Source organism: Lutjanus erythropterus, chromosome 2, assembly GCF_056507025.1.
Source record: "Lutjanus erythropterus isolate fLutEry1 chromosome 2, fLutEry1.hap2, whole genome shotgun sequence".
NCBI classification, from domain to species: Eukaryota; Metazoa; Chordata; class Actinopteri; order Lutjaniformes; family Lutjanidae; genus Lutjanus; species Lutjanus erythropterus.
In genome coordinates, this window is record NC_139318.1 from 29,601,435 (window position 1) to 29,629,002 (window position 27,568).

The 27,568-nt window shown below is 38.5% G+C and overlaps 1 protein-coding gene across 2 annotated transcripts in view; it reads left to right on the forward strand.

Moving 5' to 3' along the window:
• Positions 1 to 3,284: 3,284 nt before the first annotated feature.
• Positions 3,285 to 27,568, forward strand: part of kcnab2a (potassium voltage-gated channel subfamily A regulatory beta subunit 2a) — a 61,962-nt gene continuing 37,678 nt past the window's right edge. Inside the window, exons 1-2 of one of the 2 annotated variants that reach the window (XM_084736666.1) lie at positions 3,285 to 3,340; positions 5,495 to 5,781. In XM_084736666.1, the coding sequence (XP_084592792.1) occupies positions 3,317 to 3,340; positions 5,495 to 5,781 (311 nt within the window). In that variant the 5' untranslated portion in view covers positions 3,285 to 3,316. Of the gene's footprint in view, positions 3,341 to 5,494; positions 5,782 to 25,558; positions 26,647 to 27,568 lie in introns of those variants that run through there. The other variant, XM_084736676.1, reaches the window with a different exon arrangement.

The window sequence follows — 27,568 nt, forward strand, 5'->3', positions numbered from 1 at the left end:
ATCATCTACTATTTAGCTGGCAATGCATTATCCAGCTTAAACCTGATAGGGGTGATGATGGATTTTGTTGCAAGGTTGCTCTCAAAACCTTTGAATCAACAATAACTGTCGTGAGTTTTAATGTTTTTTTTTTCTTTTTTTCATCCTTTTTTTCCCCAGCAATGACACTTGAGACACCCGCTGTTGTTCTTGTCAAACATCAACATGACTAAGACGCTTTTTACTGAACTGATATCCCAACATTTTTCTTTTGTTTTTTTCATTTAAGCATGATTAAGCAGATAGTAATTTCCTTTATTCATCATTTCTATATTAAACTGTAAACCTTTTTGACCTCACGGGACTTCAGTCTGATCTGTCCTGTTCTGAAAGCCAGAGAGACCATTTGGATCAGTGGTGGGGATGAGACGATGTTCTCTTAGAGTAGGGTTGCTGGTTCTCACTCCTCCACTAGTGAGCCTTTTTAGGTTGTCAGTCTTTTTGCTGCTTTAGAGTAGGATCGTGTTTTATGGTCTTGTATCAGGCCTTATTCTGCTGATCCAGTTATAAAAAGCCCTGACTATGTGGATGTGCCTGTAATGAGCTCACTATCGGATTTTTTATCTTGGCGCCTTGCTCATTTCTGTCCTTTTAGTGCAAACCGTCCCACTAGCTGCTCCCCTGGCCTACATGAGGGGGATCGATTAAGCCCCCTATCTCTGTCTGTCCATCACTCTGACAGTGACGGGTTGATGCTGGAAAGGAAGTTTTATTCTTCTCAGTTATCACAGGCATGTAATGCACACACTGTAATGCTGGAACCGTGACGGCTAACACACATACTTCTGCTTAGGAGGGTGCAAATAAGCTTTGAAAATATGATCAATCAAGTTCACAATAATTAGTTTTGGTGTTGCTTTGTCTCAACACAATCTTGGCTTTATGATTATCATTATCTGTTGTGTACATTTTGTGATTCTTTGTTATAAATTGCTTTATTCTCCAGCATGAGTTGTAAATCAGCCTCATTATGTGTCTATGACATGTCTGTTTGCAGCCATTTTATGTCAGCCTTCATGATTCTGTAGAATGCTTTTAGTAAAGTATTTCCGGCTCTGGCTATCGTAAACGATTTTACAGTTTTCAAGGGACTAAGTGCTCTCTGATGATAAAGGTCATTGACCTCTGACCATTGCATGTCTTGTGTATGGATTAGGGAAATACAGATAATTTGAAAGAAATTCTTAATTCAAGTGCATCATTTATTGCGTTACATTTGTCCCAGGTATAGATACAGTTTAGCATTCCTATGACTCATATTTCAAAGTCCCACATGCACTGATTTTTGCAGAATTTTTTAAAGACTTGTCTACTTTGAAAGCCACAACTTCACTTGCAAAACTGAACTAAGTTGTACCAGCTTGGTATATTACCAAGTTTATGTGTGAAATCTTTTTCCAGTTCATGGAATCAGATGGTTTTCAAACTGAGAAGTTGAAACAACAAGAGAAGAAATATGGTTGGCTGTCTTGATTGTATTTTTTTTAGTGATCCTGTTTTGATCATTAATTGACTATGAAGACCATTATCCTTAATCCCTCCAAAAAAGATTATTGAGAGAGAATTCTTTTAGACAAAATCCTCCTAAACTGGGACTCCATGGTCTAATGTGCATCTATTGTGGCAGTCTTTGTCATGTTAAAGTTTAAGAACCTCTGCTGCAATCAATTGATTTCAATAAACATGATTTTACTAAATAGTGTTGAACCACTCAAATTTAGATTGCCTTAGCCCATGAAGATAATATTAAAGTGAATGTTAAGGAAATATCTGTAGTGTCCAGATGGGTTGGTTAGTGCTATAATAATGACCAACTCAAAGTGGTAGATCCTTCGCACATGGACAGTGGCGTCATATCCAAACAGACTGCCTATTTTCATTAACATACATTTACCTTGCTGTGCACAAGAGTGTTGGTTAGAGTGAAGTTACAGTATATACAGGTGTATGTTGTTATAAATAAATGTCTGCTCAGTGATATCACTGGTCTCATCCTTCAAACTGCTTTGCCATTATATAATGCTCATAGACAGTTAGGAGATGTTGCATACCCATGAACTAAGAGTGTGATTGTTTCAATGGTATATTGTGCTACAGGTGGCATGTCAGTCCTTTTTTTTGTGTGGAGTTTTTGTCAACATCAGCAGACCTGAAACGAGGTCTGTTGCTGGCGACCACCCAGTAGCAAAAGTAACTAGGAAGCTCATTGTCTTAAAATGGGCAAGTGTCAATACATCCATGCATCAGTCTATTTCCTATATGGGTCCAGGCCATATTAATTCAATTAATTGTATCATATGGAATTATTGTTATTACTGCTGGGAAGTGATAAAACATCATTCAAGGCCATATCATCCATACGGGTTTTCTAACATGCTCATACTTGGCCAGTATGATTGTTAAACCAGCATTTAATTGCATTCTGTGTGGTAGTAAAAGGCATTTAAAAAGTTCTTTTGCAGTCTTGTACTTTGTACCTTGCAGAAACTCTGAGAGACAGTGTGTGAACATACAACACTAAAGATATGCAGCCAAAGGCAGACAATGTAGTTTCGTGATTTTAGTGTACGACTATTCAGATATTGACATCATTCAATGCTGCCAAAAATCTGCAAAATCGGTGACTGTTAGTGTACCATAATTGTATGTATATACGTATTGCAGTGCTTAATACATCTGTGTCATTAGTATGTGACAATCTGATTTTGACTTTGACCTGAACACAAGGCTACTGAGGTGCAGAGAGATGCTGCAAGGCGTTCTTAACTGGTGTGGTTTTCATAATGCCTCAGTTAGGGAGTACTTGAACATGCATGTGGTTTGTCTTTGTCTGTGTGTGTGCGTATACATACAGTATTTGTTTGCTTGACACTGTGCGTGTTTGTGTGTGTCATGTGCACACAACACTCAGGCTCATTATTGTCCAGCTCTTAGTATTCTTTCCTGTGGAACAACAATCAGAGGCTTTTAGTGCAAAAGCTTTGGTGAATAATTCAGGGCTGATATTATTTGCTGCGGTTAGCAGAAACAAGACGGGCCACTAAATGACATAAATGGATTTCTTCCATGAGATCTCACAGGGAGGGGAGGAGGAGAGGTGTTGGTTGTGGTGATAGAGTATGGTCCAAGTGGTGAGGGGAGGGAAGGGATGCACTCTCTTATTCACTAATTGGTTTAGACATTTCCTAGTAAGACACTCCCAGTTTGGGTGGACCCGCTTCATCACTGTCTGCAGTGTGTGTTTATAAGAGGAGACTGGCACCCCATAACCTTGCTCATGAGCCGACCCCCAAGAAATCGGGTGAGTTTGAGGAAAGATTTGAACTAATGACCACATCACAAGTGTGTATGTTTTTGTGTGTAAGGGGTTGGCAGAGTGATGAGGAGTGTGTGTGTGTGTGTGGATGCATGCTGCCTAGCTTCAGGTCTCCTCCTTTATGTAAGTCTTCTGTCTCTATACGAAGGAACCAGCTGTTTGAGGGGATTTTTTGAGAATTTTTGAAGATTTGAAATGAAAAGAGAATTTGTGGGACAGATCCAAGTCGTGTCATGGCATGATGGCATCAAAGGTTTGAATATTTCTCAAATCAGTTTGAGAATTTCAGAGGTATAGTATTAGAGTCTGCATTTTTTAATAGATACCAAATGTGATAAATTTAATACCGTTTAATTACCACATTAAATCTTAGTTTTAAATAGGGGTTTGATGTTTTGTGTGTTATGGTATCTCTTAGTCCTGTTTTGAACAGAGGCAAAGAAAGTGCTGTTCAAGTGTTGTTGTCAATGGACTTTTAAAGGATCAATAGTCTACAGCGTAATGTATATTTCAAACCAGCAGTAAGATGTCATTGTTCTGGTCGGTGGTTACAAAGAACGGACAATAACCCAAACTGAAAGTAATGATAGGTGAGGGTACAGATTATAGGATAAATTGTGAAGTGACATTTTTATCTTTGAAATAATTTAGGGTGAGATTTACTCTAGCATTTTAATAAGGCAATTAAATAATTACAGATTGTTATTTTAGACCAGACAGTCTTCATGTTTTCTTAGTTTAATAATGAATAATTTGGTAATTTTCACATAATCTCAGAATCATGAATATGGATATGGAGTGTGCTTTATTGATAGAACAAAGACATATAGTTGGAGGGTAGTTACAGAAAGTGTTTTAATATTTTTTCATCGTTTTTTTTTTTTGTTTGTTTTCTTTTTTCTTTGTTTTTAGAAACATTTATATTTATTTAACCAATATACTGTATATAAATTAATTTTTTTTGTGAGTAGCAAAAGAGAACTATAGCTAAATCTCACAATACAACCCTGTACTGTATACTGATAAATAAACCTAACTTGCACTTGTGATCATTTATTTACTATTTTTATGGCAAATAATTGTTATGCTATACTACTTTCTGTATATTTTATTTTTTCAAGTCATATTTAAAGTATTTTGGTCTGAAGATCAGAATATTATGTAATGTATTATAAATATCTCAGTGTTATACAATACATTGTTTTTAGCAAGAAAGTAGCTTTGGTCAGCGCTCAGTAGTTCATTCAGCATTAGGTTGAATTCTTGAGTGATAGTGGACACAGTGCTGCCCTCTATTGATTGAATTCAGCACAACATTCTTTGTAGACTTGAATATTTAAGAACGGAATAGCTCAAGTAAAAGTAAGTATATGTATGACAGATTCAAGAAAGAAGACCTAACAAAAATACATAAATAAATAAAAAGGAAGCCACAGTTGTTTTAATCTCCCTGAACTCTTGAACTTGAAGTGAAGCCCAACCCTGCATTAAAGATCGATGACAGGTGCATATCATGTAGTTGGGAATTCTTTTAGCTCTTACTTGTGCCCATATATTTCTTCCGGTCCTGATGGACCTGTTGTACTTTTTTGTGGAAAACACTGCAGTTGTACTGTGGACTACTCCGAGAAAGTGTGTCTTGGCTCTCCCTCGTAGTTCAGTCTGAATCATAAGTTGGACCAGGAATATGTTGTCATCCTCTTGCTTGGTGCATGTTTGAATGCCTCCCCTTTGCAGATAGCATGCGTCCTCTCTGGTCCTGCACCTTAATCACAAACAAGTCACCTGAAAGCACCCTATCAGTGTAACCCTGCCATTGTGTACCTGTCAGGGGAGGGTGGTGCGGGGCTATGTTGTGCGACTCTGATTACAGGATGCATGGCCGTGTGCTGCCCCAAGCAGGAGAGCTGTTTTTTTATGGGAGCAGGTGCTATTTAAGGAGGTGGCTGTGCCCTGCCGGCTCCTCGCTCCGTCCGTGTCCCTACTTTATTCTTCTCTGCACGGGGCGCCTCAGCATCACAAGGAGGAGGAGGAGGAGGAGAAAGAGGGGGGGGCATGTTTGCGGGAGGGTACGCTGGTGGTCCCCGGGGGGGGCCCGGCAGGCGCAAGTCCAGTTACTGTCCTCCTGAAAACCTGCAGATCCCCAAACCGGCAGCGCCAGGCAGCGGTGTTCGGAAGAGCAGCAGCAGTGGCAGTGGCAAGATGTTGTCTATGTCATACAGCGAGAGCATCCGGAGTGGCATCAACCGCTACCACTCGGACCAGGGGCTGAATCAGCCTCCGGCCAGGCCCCCAGACCAGGCTGAGCTGCAGAGACTCCGGGAACAGAGAGTTGCTGCACAGATTAAGAACATGGAAGACTTCCTGAAGATGAATGGCCTGGCCCTGGAGGAATGTGTGTCCTATCAGACAGGCATGAAGTACAGGTAAGAGGGAGGCAGAGCTCCACTCGGATACTCCCAGGATCTGAGCAGAGGGGCTGAGAACCAGCAGGTGAGAGCAGCTTTGTGGTCGAGGGAGGTCAGATACTTGAGGCTCTACTGAACAGGTGTGTGCCATCATATGTGTTTTTGTTGAGGCTGGCCTTAAAAATAATTTTTGCACCTTTTTGCTGTTCATTTAATTCAGATCATTGCTCTCATCAGAAACAGATGCACTGTTGGAAATAGGTTTATCTCTCTTTGTTCATTTCAGTAAAGTCTTCCTCTGTCCTCTGGTCAGACTGCATTCATGCAAAGGTACTGGGGCTCAGGTTTTATTTTAATCATCTAGGTCGGTGGCATATTTGCCCAACTACATGGGAAGGACAGACTGCTCCGTAAGGAGTTACCTGGCCCCTTAAAATCTCACTCAGATTTCTTTTCTTTCCCCCTTCAACACGTAAATAGTCTTCCTTCTTCTCTGGCTATGTGTTCCTGTTTACTGTAGAGAATTCTGCTCCATAAAGGTGAACAGAAATAACTCTTTTCTGTGTGTTAGACGTAGTGCTAGGAAAGAGAAGGTTGTATAGTAATAACCTAATAATATTAGAACAGTCATTGTGTATGATTTTGGCTGTCATAATATTTTAGTGTTCAGTAGGCTTAAATTATTATTATTATCATCATTATTTTTATTATTGGCATATTTGTCTGAGTTAGTGTATCTGAGCTTATTTTATTGTTGGAACACAGTGGTGATTTATACTGCATGCTGTCAAGGTCAGTTAAAACCTTGTACTTTAAAATTTGATCATTCTTGATTTTTCAAATGTGTGTTAAGTGTTTTTCATGGGCTGAAATTAGGGGCAGACATATATTGATATTGGCATGATATTGAACTAGTACAGTTATATCAGTCTATATTAGTATCGGCATAGCTGTTGTCTGGTACTTTTTTTACAGAGCATAATACAAATTGTTTTTCTTTTTTAAAAAAAATTACAGGCAGCATTTTATTGTTGTTCTATTTGTGTTTTATTTACCTATTTATCACTTATTAAAAGTACCAGTGAAAGTTTACTGTTTCAATGCCCTCATGTCATTTTGCATTTAAAAAGTAAAAAAAACAATATTGCCAATATAGCTACCGTATTTCTTCTTATTCCCTAATATTATTATTGGCCCCAAAAATCCAGTATTGGTTGAGTTGAAATGAAATTCTGGTACTTTATAAGTTACACGAAGAATTTAAAAATCTCACTGGCATATCTGAAATAGACCTTATCACCGATAACAAGGCTGTGTTGTAGTATTTGAATTTGCCATTGCAACAATTTTTAGTTCAAAACTCAAATGTCAAGTCTTTTTATGCCAAGTTTATATTTATATAGTCATATATTAATATTCATTCATTTACATTATATTCAATAATCAGTACTATGATTAAAATTTGAAACATTTGCATGTTTTCTCTTTGCCAACAACCAACGACAGGAAACCAAACGGGCTATTTTATGGACTGTTGCTGTTCAAAGGATTGAGCCATCACAACAGGCTTAGCAGCTGTTATGATGGCCAATAAGGCCTGTTAAGCTGATGTTGTTATTGTCGTGGACATGGATAACTTTCATCACACACAGGCATGGCTGCTGTTGTTTTTGACCGAGATCAGTGACCAGAACACAGGTATGGTTGGCTGCTGTTGTCATGTCTAGGGTGACCAAGTTTTACTGCCGTCTACAGGCAGTGTTGTGTCACCACCACTGCTGACATGCTATCTTGGTTGTAGTTGCCTCCTTGTTGTGTGAAGCTTAGCCACTGGCCCATGACGGGCTTGGGTGCAGCTTTGCGAGTGTGTGTAGAAACGGAGTTTAATATTGCAAAGAGCATGTGCAGTTCTTTATTTACAAACCTTGGAGAGCCTCCTACTGTAACCAGTAATACTGGTTACATATCATTAGCACTAAAGCTGTTTATCTGATCAATCTATCAGATCTAATAACAAATCTAAGTGTAATTTCTGTTATTTCTTTGCAGTGTTGTGTTTAATTATTGGTATTGGTTTACCACAGGAGTATTAGCTCATCTAACAGCGGAAATCCTGCCATGCTCCGCTGTTTCTTGTATCGCGATCACCCGCAATTCTGTAATTAGTGCTGCAATTGGGTCAGCAAGTACATGCAACCTCTGACTCAAACTCATCATTATTTCAGGTATGTGGTCAGGAAGACTGGCCAGCTTTGCTACTGAGCTGCATTTAACCATTCTTAGCACTGCCATTATCTTTTCCACCAAGCAGGGAAAAAGGTCATACTTTAGTCTCCCTGTCTTCTTTTCATTCCCTTGCTTGCTCTCTGCTTACCTACTTTCACACTCTTTTTTTTGCTTTGTTTTTGGCTTTCATATAGGGAGATATTTTTTACACTGCCACAAACATATGAGAATATTTTTTCCCACTCTAATTAAATATAATCAACATTACTTCAGTAACAAGTAATTAATTGTCTTTTATCTAGTAGTCTAATACTAAAATATTAGTCTGTGTGAATGAATACTGGTGGTTCTGAGCCACCCTTCATCTTATAAATACTCCCGGTCATGTGATTTTAAGGTTGTAAATATTGTGTAATTCAAATGAAGAAAAAGGATTACTCTATTTCTATTATGCTGCCCTTGAAACAAAATACTACTACTCAGCATGGCCATTTGGACAGCGGAAAACTTTCCCCAGTGTCCATGTCCTCTGACTGAAAGAGCCAGGCAGCGGGTAAAGGAGCCAGCTTGAGTTCAGTGAGGCAAGACAGGAAGCCTTGTGTTTCCTGTTTGAGCCACTGTATATGGAGGCCGACCAGGGGAGTATAGATTTCTTCTGGAGTGACTTAACACTAATGGACATGGTAATGACCTCCACTTAGCCATTCATACATGCAAAGCTACGTTTGACCATAACCTGTTCTTTGATGTACAGTTCACCTTTCCTGGTCATCGTGAAAAGCTTTGATGTGCAGGTGGAAAGATTGTAACTGGGATTTGTGGAATAAGTATTTTTCTCTTGTATGTTCTGAAATGTAGCTAAAAGTTTGAATAACCTTTTTGATACCATTGGTTAGACAGCTATTTGGTGCTTTATTTTAGTTGATGTAGTCAATATGGATTAATAAAGTTCTACCACTAGGGGTCAGAAAAAACATCAAGCAGACACATGCAGAGTCAACACCACCTCACAGGCTTATCATTTTATGTATGAAGCAGACATGATGAAATGGCATTTTTTGGATATTTTATCATTTGCTTCCTCATTTGTGTTGTTAGCTGCTAGATGTTTGATTATGTTCACCAGACACTTCTTAGTCCAGTATTTGAAAGCGTCTGTCAGTTAGTGCACATTGGTTTATAAGAGCTGTCTGTAGAACCATCTGTCAATCGTGGCTGATAAGAGCTTTGAAGGACTGTAAGACTGATTTGAAAATGAAAAATAAAGCTAAAAAAATGGTATAAAGGCTCTGGAGTAATTTTAGAATTATGAGGACCCCCTAAAACACAGTCATTTGATTCATTATTAGTCTAAAAAAAATATTGATCCATGTAGGGCTGCAACTATTGATTGTTTATCATTATTATTCATTATTATTATTTTTGGAAAAATCTGACAATTTGTATTCTAATTAAAGGGTATAATATGCCTCATTTACAAAAAAAACATTGTATAGATTCCTATAAACATAATCTCTTTCAATCATTACTTATGACTTACGATGGCTGTATCTGCAGAGACACTGCCCTCTGCCTTTATTTCTTTATTTTTGTCATAATTCTGCTGGGCTCAGGACACTTTACCCACCCAAAACACTGGTATTTGACTAGAAACACCGCAGACAAATCTTACTGATTCTACCTTTAATCATTTGGTCTAAAAAATGTAAAATGTTGAAATCATAATTCATCATAATTTCTCAGATGTTTGTTTTGTTTTTCCAATGGTTCAAAACTCAGTTACAAAGAGATAAAATAGATAGAAACAGCATTTTTTGCATTTGAGATACTGTAAAACGAGATTAATTAATCGACTAATGATTTCTGATCAAAGGCAAATTTAGGCACATGGACAGAAGTTTAAAAAGATCTATTTGGTGTTTTCGTTTTTTCCTGAACAGAGCAAAGAAAAACAGCAAATACTACAAACATGCAAAGCATAAAACCCCCAATACACAGTTGATGTTTGAACATTTGTTGAAAAAGCTGAAGAAATGATTTAAAGGGGCAATGGTGGCCTTCTCTTAAAGTTAGAGAGGCAAGGCTGCGACTGAGAGGTCACCCGTTCAGTTCTCTGACTGGCAGGATAAATCTGGCTAGGGAAAGTGAATGCCCCTCTCTCACTGAGGTGCTCTTTATCAGCAGATAAGGCTGGTTGTACTGGGCAGGTCCAGGTGTGAAAGTGTATTTGTGGGAATATGATCAGGGAATTCCACAAAAAGAGAGCATTGTTCTCAGTGAAACTCATCTGAATAAATAAAGATTAAAACGAAAAAAAAGTTGTAGAATTTCCTCCATATTACATGATATTTTAAGCCCCATTTGAGTAATTTTGCTAATAACAGCTGATCCCCACTAGATGGTGCAGTTGTTCTACTTTAGCAGCTAATTCCAAATGGCTATACTCACTGCCATGATGCATTCACTGAAGTGCATCACTCTGCATCAGTCTTGGCCTCCTGCACTGTTGAACATACTGACCAACCAGTTTTAATTTTCATCAGTTGCTATTGAGCTTAGCCTGTTATTGAAGCTAGAGCCAAAAATGAACGTGAAACCATGTTAGACATGTTAGCAGCCCTGGCACCAGGTGGCAGCATGGAGAAATGTTTATTATTTAAGCTCATTGCTTCTGCCTCAAAGCATCATTCAAACATGTTTTCTTAATGTCCTAACATTTGTCTCCCTTGCTTACTCTCACACACACTCAGCCAGTCCCTTTCTTTGCTTATTTCTCACATACATTTACAAACACACGGGATATAAATCTGCACTAAGCCACTTTAGACTGTTGCTATATATTTTTCTCAGTCTCAGCAGCACTGCAGCATGTATGTCAGTCCAGGCAACTGTGACGTTTTTCTTCAGGCAATCCCTTACTCCAGAGCTAAATTTAGCCACAGACTCGTATCCACAGCTGCAGCTGGATACAGCTGAATGGGCTGCAGTCTAACCTGTTCATCCACTGTTTTACCTCAAGCCCACTGCCTCACAGTCTTATTACATTGATGAGAGCTGCAGAAGTGGCCATGCTTTATGTTTGTCAGCCGAGTGGGAGATGATGTTTAGGCATTTGGAGTGATATGGATTTGGTTTCCGGTGGTGACCTCTCCAGTTCCTCTTTGAGCTATCTGTGGCTGGCCTAGTCTGACAGCTTGTCAAAATGTTCTAGTCAGAAATATTGTGTGGGCACAAGAAGTGGGAATGCTGGGGATTACACAATTTGTTTTGCTTGTTGTATTTCAATTTAAGTCTCTTATCTATGGCACCTCAGCTAGATGTCCTCATGATCACAATTTATGTTCATGACATTTTTATGAATTGGCCATGTGCTATTTTCACCTTGGATTATTACAATATAAATGGTGTTGTTACTCATTGTCATCATTGGTTATTAGTTTCCTCTGATTTATGTCAACAAGCACATACATGAACTTTGCAGGGGCAAAGCTTTGTTTGTAGTTGCTGTTGCATTTATTTTACATTCTTCAATCAAATCTTGAAAAATAACAAGTGTTTGATGTGCTGCTTCTTCCAGTGATCTGATTTCCATACTTATAGCTGATATCACCATTTGTTGAATGGCGGGTCAAATGTTGATAATGTCTAGGATAATCAGGATGTTTTTTAGCTTTTATTTTATTATTTTTTATTCTGTTTGAATTTAGCAATAGTTGATTCTCCATGTTGACTGTAAAGACTCATGCACTCACAATAAGCTGTGATAAAATTCCTGATGATTAGTATTATTGCTTCAAATTTGAATTATTGTAATTAGTTTTTTTTCATTGCCGTGCTTTGAAAAACCCACAGTTAATAATGTCCAACATCAACTAAAGTTGGCAACAGCTTCCCAGATGCACTGCAGCAAAAGCAAAAGTTTGTTTTGCATCAATGAAAGCAGTGACATCACCAAGCACATGATGTTATTTCAAATCATTGAAAGGTTTTCAATATAAAAATTTCAATGTGTGTATCAGTACTTTTTGAATATTTTCAACACATTTTAACAGTACAGCAGTGTCTTTTGTTTCTATTCCCCAAATGTAGTAAGAGCATACTTGTTCTTCCCTTCATCATACTGCTGAATGTTGCTAAAAGCACTTTTTTGCGACATGTCGTTTTTAATGAAGGCTGACTGATGGTGCTTTACACCCACAGTATGTTAACGCTGCTCTTCCTCACATGTTCTTTAAAGCCTGTCTGCAATAACCGTGTGTGTGTTTTTTTTTTTTCCTTTATGTCTTAAAGTGTGTGCCTGTCTGTGTGTGTATTCCAGCGTGTGTGTGTGTGTGTCATTGGAGGCTGCAGGGGGAATACTTTGTACTTTGTGAATACCCAGTAGTGACATGAGGTAGGAGGCCCTCTCCACTGTTCCCAGCCTTTTAGACACTCAGCCTTTAGAATTGTGCCGTTGTCGCTTTGGATTCCATAAAGTTGTTACTTAACCACACTCGGCACAGACTTCCTAAACTGTCAAGTTCCATCTCTGAAGAAAATGTGAAGCTTTGTTTGTTTAAAAGTTCCTCCAGGGTCATGTCTATTGCTTTCCTTCTCTCTTGAACTTCCCATTGAGTATGAATGAAAGTGCTGCATTAGTGTTAAATTTGTCGGAAGTCTCTGATGGTGTGTTTCCATAGTACATAACAATAGGCCCTCGTTATGCAACTAATATGATGCAAATCTTAACATGCAGTTTTGTGTTATTCCTGCATGTCTGTGTCCCTGCATAGGATGCGGTTAGGGAATACTTATTTAAAGTGTTTTTCATTCACAAGTCTAAGCCTATCCCAGTGAAGAGGGAAAATTCACCAAAGCTTTTAGTACATTTCTGTGGTTTTGTGGTCACTCTTAACTCTTGATCTCTCAGAAATGTAGAAAAAAGCAAAAGCAGATTCTGACTTTTTGGTGTTATTGTACTATAAATTATAAGATCGATCATATTTAAGATTTTAATTTTTTTTTGTCATCCCTAAACCGATTGTCATATTTCCTTTTGTTGCTTTGTTGTGCATTTAACAGGAAGCTCTCTCCTGGTGTCTTTTTCACAAATTTCTCATGCTCTGTTGATCCTTCTGATCCTTGTACGGTCCCTTTTTTTATTGGTTTTATCACTGAGAATACACTATATCCACTTTGGCTTCTCCCAAACTACAGTTTTGACCTAATTTCTTCTTGTTCAAACAAAATTCCACTTTTTCTCTTGATTTTTCTTTTTTGTCTTCTGTTTCCAATCTTGACTGTTGCAGGTAGGGTGCAGCATTTTTGTTTATTGTGATCTATTCTGCCTGATATTTCCTCTCAGATTCTTTGTTATTTTAAGATGTCAGGTCATAGTGGTGCAGACTGACACGTCAGGCAGTACCTCCAGGTGAAAGGTTAGTGCTGGTTTGACCTCTCAGTGCATCTAGGTCAGGGATTTACTAACAGCAGTAATTTGTGTCTATATGTTATGCTGGTAGAACCCATTCCGGGACACAGAATCAGTAATTAGAAAAATAAATAGGAACCATCTGTTTCATCTGTGCTTGGTTTAACCCTTTTTATTCAAAATTTGTATGACAGGACCATCAGAAGCTTATACTCACATAGCATTTGTTATTCCCTGCAATAAGTCACAGTCAGTGACAGTGATATAATTTGAATGCAAATATTAACAGGTAAAGTAGTCATTTTGTCAGTATTGTGAGTATCTTAAAGTAGTAAATATAAAATTTAGGATGAAAGTGATATAAATATGAATAAATACACCCATTTTTATTTAACAAGAATGGAATAGCTGATGCCATTCTGGCTAATTGGAGATTTTCAGTGTTGACTATCTGTTTGAAAGCACTGAGAGAAACTGGCAGTATAAAAACTTTTCATTACTGTCAGGGTTTGCCCTTGACTTTTACTCTAGTGTATCTAGCTAGTTGCTAAGTAACTACCCGTGTGACAACAGCATGACACAACCAGAAACATTCTTTCCATAAAAAAGACTGATGAATCTGTTGGTCTTTTTAAACTACAAAAAGACAACCCACAAGCTTTGTAAATGATGCTTCCATGTCTGTTAAACCGTTATTAGCCAACTTGGATGAATAATGTCAACATAATGATGCTGGGATTTTTCAATTGGATTTTGGATTATTGCAGAAAATAAGATCTGTGGAATACACACAATACTGACATGTTCGTCTTCACAAATGATAATGTGTATGATTTTTGAAATGCAAAAGCAATTGTCAAGTAAAAAGCTGACGTTATGCTATAAATAAACTATAGCATGTTTGCATGACTTTAACATCACTGCCACTAAGTGACTAGTGTTTGGCATAATGATGTTTTATGTCCCAGACAACCTCCATCGTCTCATTTAGCCATTTGTAAACTGCCTTTTTTAAGAAATGCAGGAGCTTCAGAGTTCATGAGTGGGATATTTATTGACATGTTTTATGTCACTGAACAAATATGAAAATCTCTCAAGTTTGTGTTTAACCATGGACCTTATTTTAAGGATCTATCTAAAAAAAACATATGACTTTGAGACAAGGGAACTGGAGGTGCAAAAACTCATTTCAGGGTTTTAGGACTCATTTCTGCAGAGCTAACTAGAAGGGTGGTAGAGAGCAGATCTTCACCAGGCAACTTGAAAAGACTCTTGTTACATATTAGTTTCTCTTCAATACTAATAATACCCTGTCAGACCTTTGTGTGAAATTTTGTCATAATTAGCAAGAGCTTTGGCCAAAAACATGTTTTTGTGAGGCCACATTGACCTTTGGCCACCAAAATCTAATTTCATCCTTGAGTCCAAGTAGACATTTGTACCAAATTGGAATAAAATTCCCTGAAGGCGTTCTTGAGATATTGTGTTCACAAGAATGGGACAGACATGTGGTCACCGTGACATTGACATTCGACCACCAAAATTTAATCAGTTCATCCTTGAATCCAACTGATCATTTTCTGCCAAGTTTAAAAAATTCCCTCAGGACGTTCTTGAGATACTAAACTTCAGTTACAGGCTATACTGTTTATCGGAATAAACATTGTCAAAAAATATATAGATTTGGCCTCCATTGTGAAAAATAACCATTCTGTTCAGGGTATTAGGGCCAACAAGTAGCAGTATTTGTTCGAAGAGGTGTTCAGGGACAGTGATCAGCATCATACAAGGAGCTACAATATAATGTATAGCAGCTAAAATTATTAAACCTGACTGAAAGCGTTTTATTTTTTAGGCCAGGAATATAATAAATGAGGTTTTCTGTCAGCAAATGATGCGTTGTAAAGGTAATCAGGAGAGATCAGGTTCCAGAATTAATCTCTGCAAAACCCTAGATTTGATGAAATAAGATTGAAAGTAACAAAAAAACAGTCTTGGACAAGGGAGACTGAAGCTCCAAGAGCAAGCAGTCACGTCTTTCCACTGAAATCTGTGCAAAAGAAAACATTTTTGCCTAGCAACACTTCTCTGTGTGAACATTCCCTTAGGTATGACAAATGCACACAGGCAGGCGGGAGGATCTTCTGTTGACCAGGACAGATTATTCTGCTGCCTCCATTCACTCTCTCTTCCTTCAGATTAGTGAGGGACCGTGTAACTCATCCCTGTTTGGTTTAAGCACACCTTGTTACACAAGCTGTGATGCTGGAATCCTTACATGGCTGTGACATCACTGCTATTTTGTGATGGTCAACATATTTACTTAAGCTCACACTGTATTTACTCCATTGAATACTCTATAGGAAACACATCCTTTCTTGGATAATTATATAATTATCCATTAAATATATAATAAACATTAAAAATATGTCAGAATTTGTTTTACTGAGCATTTTTAGCAAAAGCCAAAAGGCATAGTAATGACTTTAGATTATATAACAGCAGGGGTTTCCTGTCCTCTATTTTTGATTGTCTCAGCTCTCTTTCTCTGTTAGATGTGTCAGCAGGGACAGCTGAAACGACAACTCCTCCTGAGCCCTCCTGTCTGCTGGGAATCTGTCATGTTCACTGGAGAGTTAAGAATTGCAGCAGTCGCTGCTCACAGATGTGACCTATGTCTCTCTCTTCACTCTTATTTTTCCCCTGGAATTCCCAGAATCACTGAAATAGTATTTAACCTCTGCATTCTTTGAAATTGTATGATTTAAAATCTGTTTTTTCAGATCAGCAATCAGTAGAACTCTTATTTGACTTATGTTCTAGAAGTACAAAAACGAAACAAAATATTTGTGCTAAGGTTATCTATAAACAACAATATTCTTATATATTTTTTGTCTCACTTAATTATATCCTCATTACAGTGATGAAACAGTCTGCCATTATACATGTTTAGACATAGCCTCAGGATGCATTAAGCTGCTAGAAAAGCATTACCACATCTGTCGATCAACACTGTCAATCTGTCTGACCTCACATCACTTTCCATTAACTCTCTTAAGCCCTTTCACCCACTCCCTTACACACAGAGACACACAGACAACACACAAGTGCATGCACACTCCTCAGCCTCACCACCCCCATCTCAGGAAGGCTATCCTTTTCACTTGGTTACTCGAATCCTCCCTAATGCTGTTCAATTAAACTGTCAGTAAGTGGAACTTAAACCTCCTTTGGACAGCTGTCCAAGAGTTACACATGATACAGCTGTGGTCATTCTCTACAGCCAGAGTATACACTGCACTAATAATCACCGCCTGCCACAAATGACATTGTCCTGGCCTGACGCCTGTGGATAATCTTTCTTAAGTTAACAGTAAGAGATGTAAGCAGACAAAGGCTGAGTTAAAGAGAGTGGAAGCACTCAAACTATCTGTGATTTAAAGCCTATCAATGTGTGTGTGTGTGTGTGTGTGTCTGTGTCTGTGTGTGTGTGTGTGTGTGTGTGTGTGTGTGTGTGTGTGTGTGTGTGTGTGTGTCTGTGTGTGTGTGTTTATCTTAGGGGTGTAACGATTCACTCATGCATCCGATACATCAGACTTTAATGTGTTAGATACAAGTGCATCGGCTCAGTCAGCCTGTATTGGTAAAAACATGAACAACATTTTGGCATCAGGGAGCTGCCGCTGTAACTTCCCTCCGTTTTCTCTCCTCTTGCATCTGCCTGCGCCGCTCTCGCTGGACACCTGCTGCCACGCTCACACAAAACAAGCGCCCCCCCCTCCCTCTCCTGTGTCTCCTCTTTATTTACTCAAAACAGACACACAAGTGTAGAATAAGTTTTGGTTTTATAAGAAAGATTAGAAACACTGCTGTAAATCATTTATGCAAACTGTGACAGACAGCAGAGTACAGAGCCACGAGTCTGATCCACAGAGACGTCATGTCACTGTCCCCCACACTAATCAAAACTAACAGCACTTTTCATATGCAACAGAGTAGAATATCATCCTACTGCAAAATTCTAATATTTTAAACAGATTTAAAGTTTGTTCACAGTTTCTCATTCAGGCTGCAGTATCTCATATGTGCATATGTGTATACATATATATATAAGTGCTGTCAATCAATAAAAATATTTAAGCACGATTAATCGCATGACTGACTGGAGTTAATTGTAACTGACCACAAATTAATAGCACATTTTTTATTGGTTCAAAATGTATCTTAAAGGGATATTTTTCAAGTGTTTAAAATGTAATTCAAACGTACCTTTATTAACTATTATTATTATTGGTAGTAATGCTATCATTAGCTATTATGGGAGTAAAGTGTTTTACAACTAATTTTGGATCTGAACAAATATTACTTGCTGTGGATCAAGGTAGTGGTAGATCAGCATCTCCACTGTCCAGTGAGGTAAAATAAGTGTTTTTGTCAACAATCTGGAGAGATAATAACGACTTCTGTTCTCTGTTGTTGATTTGGCTCAAACACAGAGTGGGACAACTGCCATGGATTTTTTTTAATGGTTTGCAAAAATAATTGCATAATTTCTGTGATGAAGCCTAAGCACACCTAATTCAAACGTAATATCAAGACATGCAAAAAAAAAAACAACAAAAAACTTTTTAAATTAAAACTAATTTCTAATATTTTTAGAGGGTTGCTATTATGTACATAAGACCCTATGGAGAAGGCTAATGTGGATTTGGGCTTCCAGTGGCATTAATATTCATGAGTATGTGTTATTCTGTTTACCCTGCATGAAGGACTAATTACTTAAAGATGTAATAACCCCGTTTAATTTCAGATTTCAAAGGAATCCTTATCAGAAGATCTCTGCAGCAGTCCCTATACAGGGCTGTAGGAAAGCCAGTGCTCACTAAACAAGCTAGGATAGATCAAGCTGCCGATTTGCCAATCCCAGTTCGATGGAGGTACCCAGACTGCCCCTGAGAGCAAATTAGTGAAAGGAGTGCATGAGACGCTTTCTGCGGTGACAAATATAAAATTTGCAAATCCTTTTCTTTTTTCAGTAGCTGAGGGGCATTCTTCGTATTTCGTGCAGGCTCACTGTGTAGAATTGATTCAGAGATCCTGTGCCTATTTTTAGAGCTAATGCTGCTGTTGTGTTGAAGGATCACTGCTCATGACGGTACCCCATAGTACCTCTGTGGTCAGAGTAGTTTCTAACGCTCTGTCGATTACAGTAGTTGTCTTCCCTGCTCTGTCACTGTGCTCCTTTGCTGCAGTATGTGGGCTGTAGTTTGGGAGCACTTCTGTAGGACCAGGGCAGACTACTGAGGCTTATTATGGTGTGGCATCATTGATTGCAGTTCTTCCTGTTCGGGGCTGCAAAGACGAACAGAGCAAAACCAATAATGCAATTGTGTGCATCTGTGTGTGTGTGTGTGTTCTGCAGGTTTCTCTTCTAGTATTGGCGGTAAGGGATGTAGGATTGTTGATAAGTGGGATGTGTTTTGCAGCTTATTTTGCTGCTGTTTGCTTGTGTTGACAGCTGTTGGGTAGAGCTGTAAAGATTAAGCTGGCCTACACTCTGTGATTTGAGCCTGTTTCTGACCAGATTTTTGAACTGCATGACTCACGACTGTTTTACTTTCAGGCAATTGCTGTAGTTTACAGTTTCATATTCACCTTCAGCTTTTGTATGGATTCATGTTAAGTTACTGATGAAAACCCCACATTTCCAGATTTTGCTGCTTCATAGTAAAAGCTGTCAGATAAAAAAGAATGGGTGACTTTTATGAATAATTTATTGAAAATTACATGTTTATCTACCATTTAACAGGTGCTTGACTCAAACTAATCTCATCATCAGTTAAAAGACACACCTTCATGCTGGTAGCTCTGTTATAATGGAGATGCAAATCACTGCTGAGCAATGTCAAGCCAAGTCAAGCCGAGCCAGCACGTGTGTATGGAGAAGGGTTATTAGTTGTCAACTGATAGATTAATAGCCAACTGCTTATATAATCAATTTGTTCTGTGGTCCCTTTGATTCATTTTTTTCAGTCAAAATTTAATGATTCCAGTTTCTTAATTGTGAATATTTTCTGGTTTCTGTAGTCCTCTATGACAAAACATTGATTCTTTCATCTTTAAGCATTTTCTAGCATTTTATGGACTAAAGAACTAATTAATTAGTTTTGCAGCCCTACTGTTGGGCAGCATAGCTATTGTGAATCTTAATATTGTTGTCTTCATTATTGCTTTCCTCCCCCGTCTGCACAAAAAAAGAGTATTGTTGGTTTTAGTGAATTTTACTTGGCTATAGTCGTGATCAGAAAAACACACGTTCTGCTGTGTTTCTCCAGCCTTTCTCTCTTCTTCCTCCCCCACACGTTGAATGAAGTGCACGGCCCTATCAGGGCTCTGCATTCACTCACAGTGATTGAATGTCTGAGAAGGATTTTAGCAGCTCAGTAGATTTTTTGGATAACCACAAATCAGGCACTTAATCAAAGCAAGGAGATGAAGGCCATGACACAAAAGGGGGGGCATTGCTACAATATGTGGAGTGGGAGGAGATGGATTTCTTTTCTTTACACCAAGATTGGTTCAGCAACGCCATCTAACAACCTGCTACTGAGTCCAGCACTAACAATGGATCCCGATAGGATTTGGTTTTCAGGTATTGTTCGCCTCAGTCCCTCCGCATTGATACAAAAATTACTTTTTATCGTAAAAGAACAGTCATGCACTGGGTTGAGCAAATTCTGAGTCACCCTACTATGTGCGCCCAAACACAATGCCACTAATTAGCAATTTAACAGCAGCACTCTAAGGCATTATGTAAAGATCAGAGTTTCTTATTTTTAGTTCAGCATCCTTTATGACTGATTTATCTTGTGACTCACAATGAATAGAGGTTCATTCCAAATTTGCTCCAGCACAGACACTGATGAATGAACACAAAGCAGCTCATAGTTCAGGCCAGTATTTGGTTGATAATAGTGTTGAAAAAAAAAAAAAATCCTGATTAAAGCGTTCATGTAGGAGTGAATGAGATACTAAATGTGTCAGCATTTGTTCAGACTGACTTTGACTCTGGGTTCATGAGCAGGCCAGGAGGCAATACGTCTTCTGCACTGCAATTTGATGTGTCATGCAAGTGGAAACTTCACTAATGAAATAAACATACAGTAGAGGTATTTCATGTCATGTAGATGAAAGACCTTCCCTTCAGCAATGGCAGGAGAGCACTGTAGGAGTGTTACATGTTAAGTGGGCACATGTTGAACAAGGTCGCAGGTTATTTTCTAACTAAAGAGATATAAAAGGTTTCACTAATCATCTTTTCACTTGACAGCGGTGGGTGTAGACCAGGCATGCTCACAATGAATGCCTGCTAACATTGGGATTTCTTCAACAGAACCATACATGTCATCATGCAGCGATAAGATGTCAGTCATCTTTAATGATCGTCTCCTCTGTTTATCTGGTCTTTTGCTCCCTTTTTTTTGTTTTCCAGATATAGTCAAAGGGAAATGAAACGCATGCTGTCAATCTAAAGAAAGTTGGCAGATGTGCCTGTTGTAAATTATTAAATCATAGTAAGTGTGACAAGCATGGTTTATTGGATTGAGGATATTTGTTGCTCATTCTGTTGGCATATATTTGTGTCAGTTTATAGCTCCTGGAGTATGTAGTAAATACAAGGCTTCAGTGCATGTGGGGTTGTGTATTTTTTATTTTAGATAAAGATTATACAGACTGGTGCAATGTGGTTTGCCCATGAAAAATGGTTGTTGTATAGATTAATTTAGGTGATGGATCGCTACTCAGTCTGATGATGCATGCTTGTATTGATTACCATAGCTTGCATGCACACTAGTCAATAAATGATTTTCAGGTGCAGATAAATCAAGGGTCAACAAAGGACTTATATGGTGTAGTAATGACAAGAACTCAGTCAATCACATGGTTTCAGTAGCCATGTAAAGCCATGGCAAGTAAAAATCCGAACAATATGCTGTACCGCAGGATGGACGTTGTATTTAAATAAATACACAGTGGAAACTGCTAATAGTGGTCACAGTTACAGTGATCAACTGCTTACATGGATCAGGAAGGAACAGAATGATTCCCATACAAATCCTGTTTAAATAATTTACTTAAAGTAATCAAGAATACTTTTCATACATTACAACATATGGGGGGAAAAATAAAACTGGTTATTATTATTTTTTTTTTTAACTTCTATTATAGTTTGCCTCATGATAACCCATCTGCTTCCAGTTATCTGAGGCTGGTGCTGTGTACACATTGAAATCATGCAGAGAAAAAGAACGTCTTGATACAGTTTGGATTTTCAGAATTAGGCCTTATTCTGAATGTAGCATTTTCTGATTAAAACATGTGGGATATGCCACTATTATTCAGGTCTTAGGACTATGCTTTGCACTTGTATACAACACATTCGTAATACGTGTCTCAATTGAGGTAGAGATGTACAAAAGGAAAGCCTATATTTCTGGACAGAAGGAGAAACACATCTACTTTTAAACATGATGAAAGACTTGGATGTCAACTGTTTTTTTTTTTCTTTTTTATATGAACAAATATTGTAATGCAGAGCTTTTCAAGAAGGTGGTTGAATGAATGTACACGTGAGGCTCTGTTTGTTTGTTGTTGTTTCTTGTGTTTGTTTGTTCATTACATTAATTGAAGTATGCACAGCTGCATGTAAACAGGAATTATTACCTGTTGATTCTACCAGGCACGACCTCTCTGTGCAACTGTTTTGATTTGTTATCCCCGTGGCTGCATGGTCCACCAGGATCATTTCAGAAGTTGAGCATTTTGCTCACCTGATTATGTTGGCTTGCTCAGATTTGATTGATTTGGCCTTCTTTTCTCAATTTTTGTGCTGTTACCATGGATAAGAAGGATACATTGTTAAATAGTTAATATTTTGTCTTTTGTTTTTATGATTGCAAATCTGCACGGGTATTTAATTTTAATAATTAACCCAATTCTCTCTGCTTTTCCTGTTTCTGTCTTCTTGCCCGCTCAATCTGCTCTGCGCAGATTGACGCAGCATTCATCAAAAATAGACTCGGGGCATATTATCCGTGGAAGAGCTGCTTCTGGGATGCGCTGCTGCGCTTCTGGTGAAATCACAAGCATTGTGTAGAATGGCTGTGATCAGCTTTGGCAGACATGGTACAGCTGCAACGCAACACACTTCTGCCCGATTGACTCAAGCCATTAGTGTAATATTCATTTTCATTAGCCATGTAAACAGCGTAGTAGCAATATTATGTTTTATGTAAACATAATCAATTGAAAAATCATCTCCGCAGAGATTATGACAAACCGCGATAAACAAGCCCACAAGTTGCAGCGGTGAAACTACACTATATTTTGGATACAGTACTGTCCTGTATTATTGTGTATTTGCATTCTACAATACATTGATTTCATTTGTACTGTAATTTGAGAAGCTTTTTAAACAGCCATTAAGTATTTTAAGACATTCAGTAAAATCCAGTAAATGGTAGTGCTGTCTATTTCATTACCTTATATTTATTGTATTAAATATACAAAATGTAAGTTAGACAGCCCCTCGGTTGGAAGTTGAAATGTGATCCCAACAGTGGATGCTAATTCAAACAAACCCTGTGAATTCTTAACAATCTTATAATTTTGTCAAATTACTGAAGCTTTTACACAAATTTGACCAATCATAGTAACTTCTCACGACTTCTGCCAATCATAGCATGTACGTCTCATTAAAGTGACTTGATGTATTTTGTTCAGAATCCACAATCCAATATCCCATCAACAGTACCATTAACAAGGGAGAGGAAAAAAATAGAGCAGACAGATGTAATCACTATAAGAGATTTCCACTGTATTTTATATTACCCCATTGTTTAAATATTGTCAGGCATACCCAACAATATATTTGGGACATGTTGCCATATCTAGCTGGGGCTGTGGGGTTTTTGTCAGGCTTATTGTGTGTGCACAGTGTGGCTCACAGGACCAACACTCTATCTGTGCTGCCTGATCTCCTGTCCCTGGCCTCTCTCGCTTCTCTGCACGGTCCCTATGTCATGACTCCAGGGGGCGGGGATTGCGGCATCAAGTTTCTACAGCACTGGTGGTGAGTGAGTGCATGGATCCCGTGGTAAAGGGATGCCAGGTCAGACCCCTGCTCTTATGCTCAACTACTTTGTCAAAATGAGCAGGGAGCATTGGTGGAAGGAACAGCATCAGCCCCATTACCCTGACCCAAAGTGTAGGGCATAACCCTGCGAAGAAGAGCCCATCGATCTCACCTATATGCTGCTTCTGTTGCCGCTGTTGAGATAGATATGCAGTCAAATGTTCAATATGATGTCACTACCAGGGCATCCCTTTCAAACTCAAACACTCCTTGTCTTTGTTAGCAGAAAGAACATTTGAAAAGGTCGTCATGAGCTTGGCGTCTCTGCTCACAGTGTGAAATTTAAATCAGATTTCAGTCGAATTAAACCACCTTTTCCCCTCAGGGGTCTATTTAAGTCGAGGAGACCAAAAGGTCATAGCTCTAAGAATAGGGCTGTCAGTTAGCAACAGCCTGTTTGCTGGATTCCTTTGATGGAAGTCGCTTCCTCCACTGCTTTACTATACGTGTCTGCTCCTGATGGCATCTCTTTTAATTATCTCCCTGGCACACTAGCTGGTCCACTCAGATAAGCTTCAGTATTATATTACTGGGAGCATGTGTCTCATCTACTGTCTCTTCAATCTGCAACCACTGTTGCGTTGAGTCCAATTACTGTGGTGTTTATTTTCAACCCCCAACCATTATCTTTTTTTTTTTTTATGCTATTCACGCTTACCTGCACTGGCTCAGAATGCTTTTATTCTTTATCAGATCAGTGTCTTATAACCAGTAATAACAGATGTTACACAGGAGCGCTATCCTGCAACCTTAATTATTAATTTGCTCATTTCAAGAATATGCAAGGTTAAATAATTTCTTTTAATCATTTATTATCTTTATCATTGATCACGTTAGTCAGGGGACAAGGAATAAAACAGTATAGAGCTGCAATGATAAATCAGTGAATCAGTCAGTTGAAAACAACTTAATTTTAATTTATTTGGTTGAGTAATTTTTTTTAAGAAAAAAATATAAAAATTCTCTAATTTCAGTTACTTAAATGTATTTTTTTTTCCAGTTTCTTTACTCCTCTATGACACCAAGCTGAATTAGAGCCAGTTAATCAATTATGAATCAATTATTAAATTAATCACCAACTACTTTGATAATCAGCTAATTGGGTTAAATATTTCTTTTAAGAAAAAAACGTCTGGATATTTTGAGGTTGTGGACAAAACAAGACATTTGAAGACATCATCTTAGGATTTAGGAAACACTGATCAACATTTTTAAACATTTTCTGACATTTTATGGACCACACAACTAATCAACTAATCAAGAAAATATTGTCAGATTAATCTGAGATGACAATAGTCGTTAGTTGCAGTCCTAAACTGAATATCTTTTGGGTTGTGGACAAAGCAAGACATTTGAGGATGTCATGTTGTGCTTTTGTAAACACTGATGGACATTTTCCCCCTGTCTGATATTTTATAGACCAAATAACTAATTGTTTAATCAAGAAAATCATGGACAGCTTCATTGACAGTGAAAATAATTTAGTAATTAGTTGCAGTCCTAAAGCATTACAGATAAAAACGCAGCATCTCAGTTATGCCTGTGACAGTCCTGCCTTGGACATATATTGTCACAGATAAAGTTACATAATGAATATTTCATGGGCAGCTGAACAGACCCACGTGAGAGCCCCCTTTTCTGGGACCATTGACTGCTGCAAAGTCCTGACCAGTGAGCATTCAGCTTCCACTCTTTTCTGTGCATAGAATAAACTGTATTAAATCACACTGCAGGGCAACAGACGGACAAAGATGAGCACAAAAACATGCACTTCCCTTTTCTTAAGAGAGCTGCTGTTAACACAACAGATTTCAATGCCTTGCTCTCTCACGCTGCTGTAGCTCTCTGAATATTTTTCCTCACAGCTTCTCTTCATATCCCTCCCACCACATTCCCTCCCTCTCACTCTCTCTCTCCTCCCATCTCTTGCCTGTGTGCACCGTGCCGCTTTACACTGAGCACAAGGCATACAGATGTAAGTTTAATCCAGGCAACGGTCAGAGCTGGGAAGTGAATATGAGGTTGCCCTTTTGCTAACATGCAGTAGTATTCAGTAGAATATTCAGCAGCCAGCGCAACTGTCAAGGCGGATTCAGAAGGGGAGATGAAAACCTCCTGGAACTGTGTGTTCGTGTTTTATTCTCTCCATCTCTTTGTGTGGATCTGTGCGTTTCCACTCTTAAAGCTTGGCAGCAAGAGGTGTTATCTCCAGCACTGAGCTCAGCTTTAATAGGAAATTGCAAGACTCTAAATCTGCCTGTCAGCCTCTGATGAGCCTCTGATTAAATGATAACGCGAGAGGAAGACACGCAGATGAATCAAGGAAAAACTTGCAGAGGGGAATCCATACAAGCTTTGCGGCTTTTTTTGGACTCTGGTTTTTAAAAAATTTTGGTTTTTCTTGTGTTTATAGCTTTGTACTGGAGCTGCAATTTATGCATTTGAAGTCTGCAGTGATTGCACATTTGTTTCTCACATCAGTTGAGGCACAGATGCTGTAATGTTGTGTTTGGATTTGGACTTCCTTTGAAGAGACAATTTCATTTTCACCTGATCAGCGCTTATTCACCCTCTGAATACATTCTGATCTGCCCTCCCACCCCTCTGCCCTCTTTCTTTTTGTACTGAACATTGTGAACTGGTCAGTCACTTCAGCGACTCCGCAGTGATTTCTCACAGAGGCTGAATTCGGAGTGGTTGCATCCTACAGACTGAACTCTCTCACACTCTTAAGAGGATCCTCAGACGTTCCACCTCTGGGACTTTGACCTACCTGATTTAGCCAAAGGAGACCTTTAATTAAGACTTTCTGCAAGTGGGACAGCTGGCCAATAGCCAAGATGCAGGTGTCGTTAGTGTGCACGGACCATCGTGGGGGGGTCAACCGCAACACAGAGGACCGGCTAAACCGACAGAATGCCAACAGCCCCAACACAGGCACCCGAAGCAAGTTCAGAGCAGTGGCGATGGTGGCTCGCAGTCTGGGACAGCTCTCTGTTCAGAGTGTACCTTCATCCAGCGAGCAAAGCATGAAGACTGGCATGAAGTATAGGTAGGGCATGACTGAAGTGTTAACTAGGAGCTGTAAATTTGGCATTAAAACTCACTTATAAAATATTTGAAAAGATCATAAACTGTAGGATTCAGAATAATGACCATCTAATTCTTTGGCTCAGGCTATAATAAATGACAGAGAAGACGAAGTACTTTTCCACTTTGCTATTGTATGCCAGTTTTTCTTCCTTAGTCCCTCTTGTCAGAACTGCCAAAACCCACCTGTTAAGATTAATGACAGTTAAGAGAAGTGTTTCCTTACGGCAGTAGCTAATTAATTATCCTCCCCAAACTTTTATTTACCTTTCATTTTCTATCAGGTGGAAACTCAAAAACAGCAAGGAGAAAATTGCAGTTAGTAATTTTATCTGATCTTTGTACCTTAGTTTAGAACTAAGTCCTTGGCATGTAATTTAAATTAAACTGGTGGCCACTGATGTCTAATCTACTCTGTGCAGAAGTGACAAACAAATACATTTGTCCAGCTTTAAAAGGGAAACTAATTAGTATTTTCCCAGCTTAGTCTCATAAGTGCAAAAACAGTATAAATACCATTTTTGTGTTTATATTGATAATAATCCCTCTTTTCAGATTTTTTTATTATGTGAGTTCATATTCACTATTATCACTGCAGATCCTTTTGTTAAAATCAGTTATTTTACCAAACATCGAATCAAAAGCTATATTAAAGCCATAGAAAGCCATCTGTCACTGTTAAAAGAAGCCTTGTTATTTTATAGAATGTACCCTGACATGCCGTGAAAACAAACACTTTGCATAATGATAGCTTTTGCCCACAACATTGTATGTTGACATGTTGCATTGAATATTTATGCCATCCCATCAATCAGCTGATTACTGGTTACTGGTCTATTGTAGTATTTACAGTTCTGTTGCTTTCATTCTGACATTGTGCATGA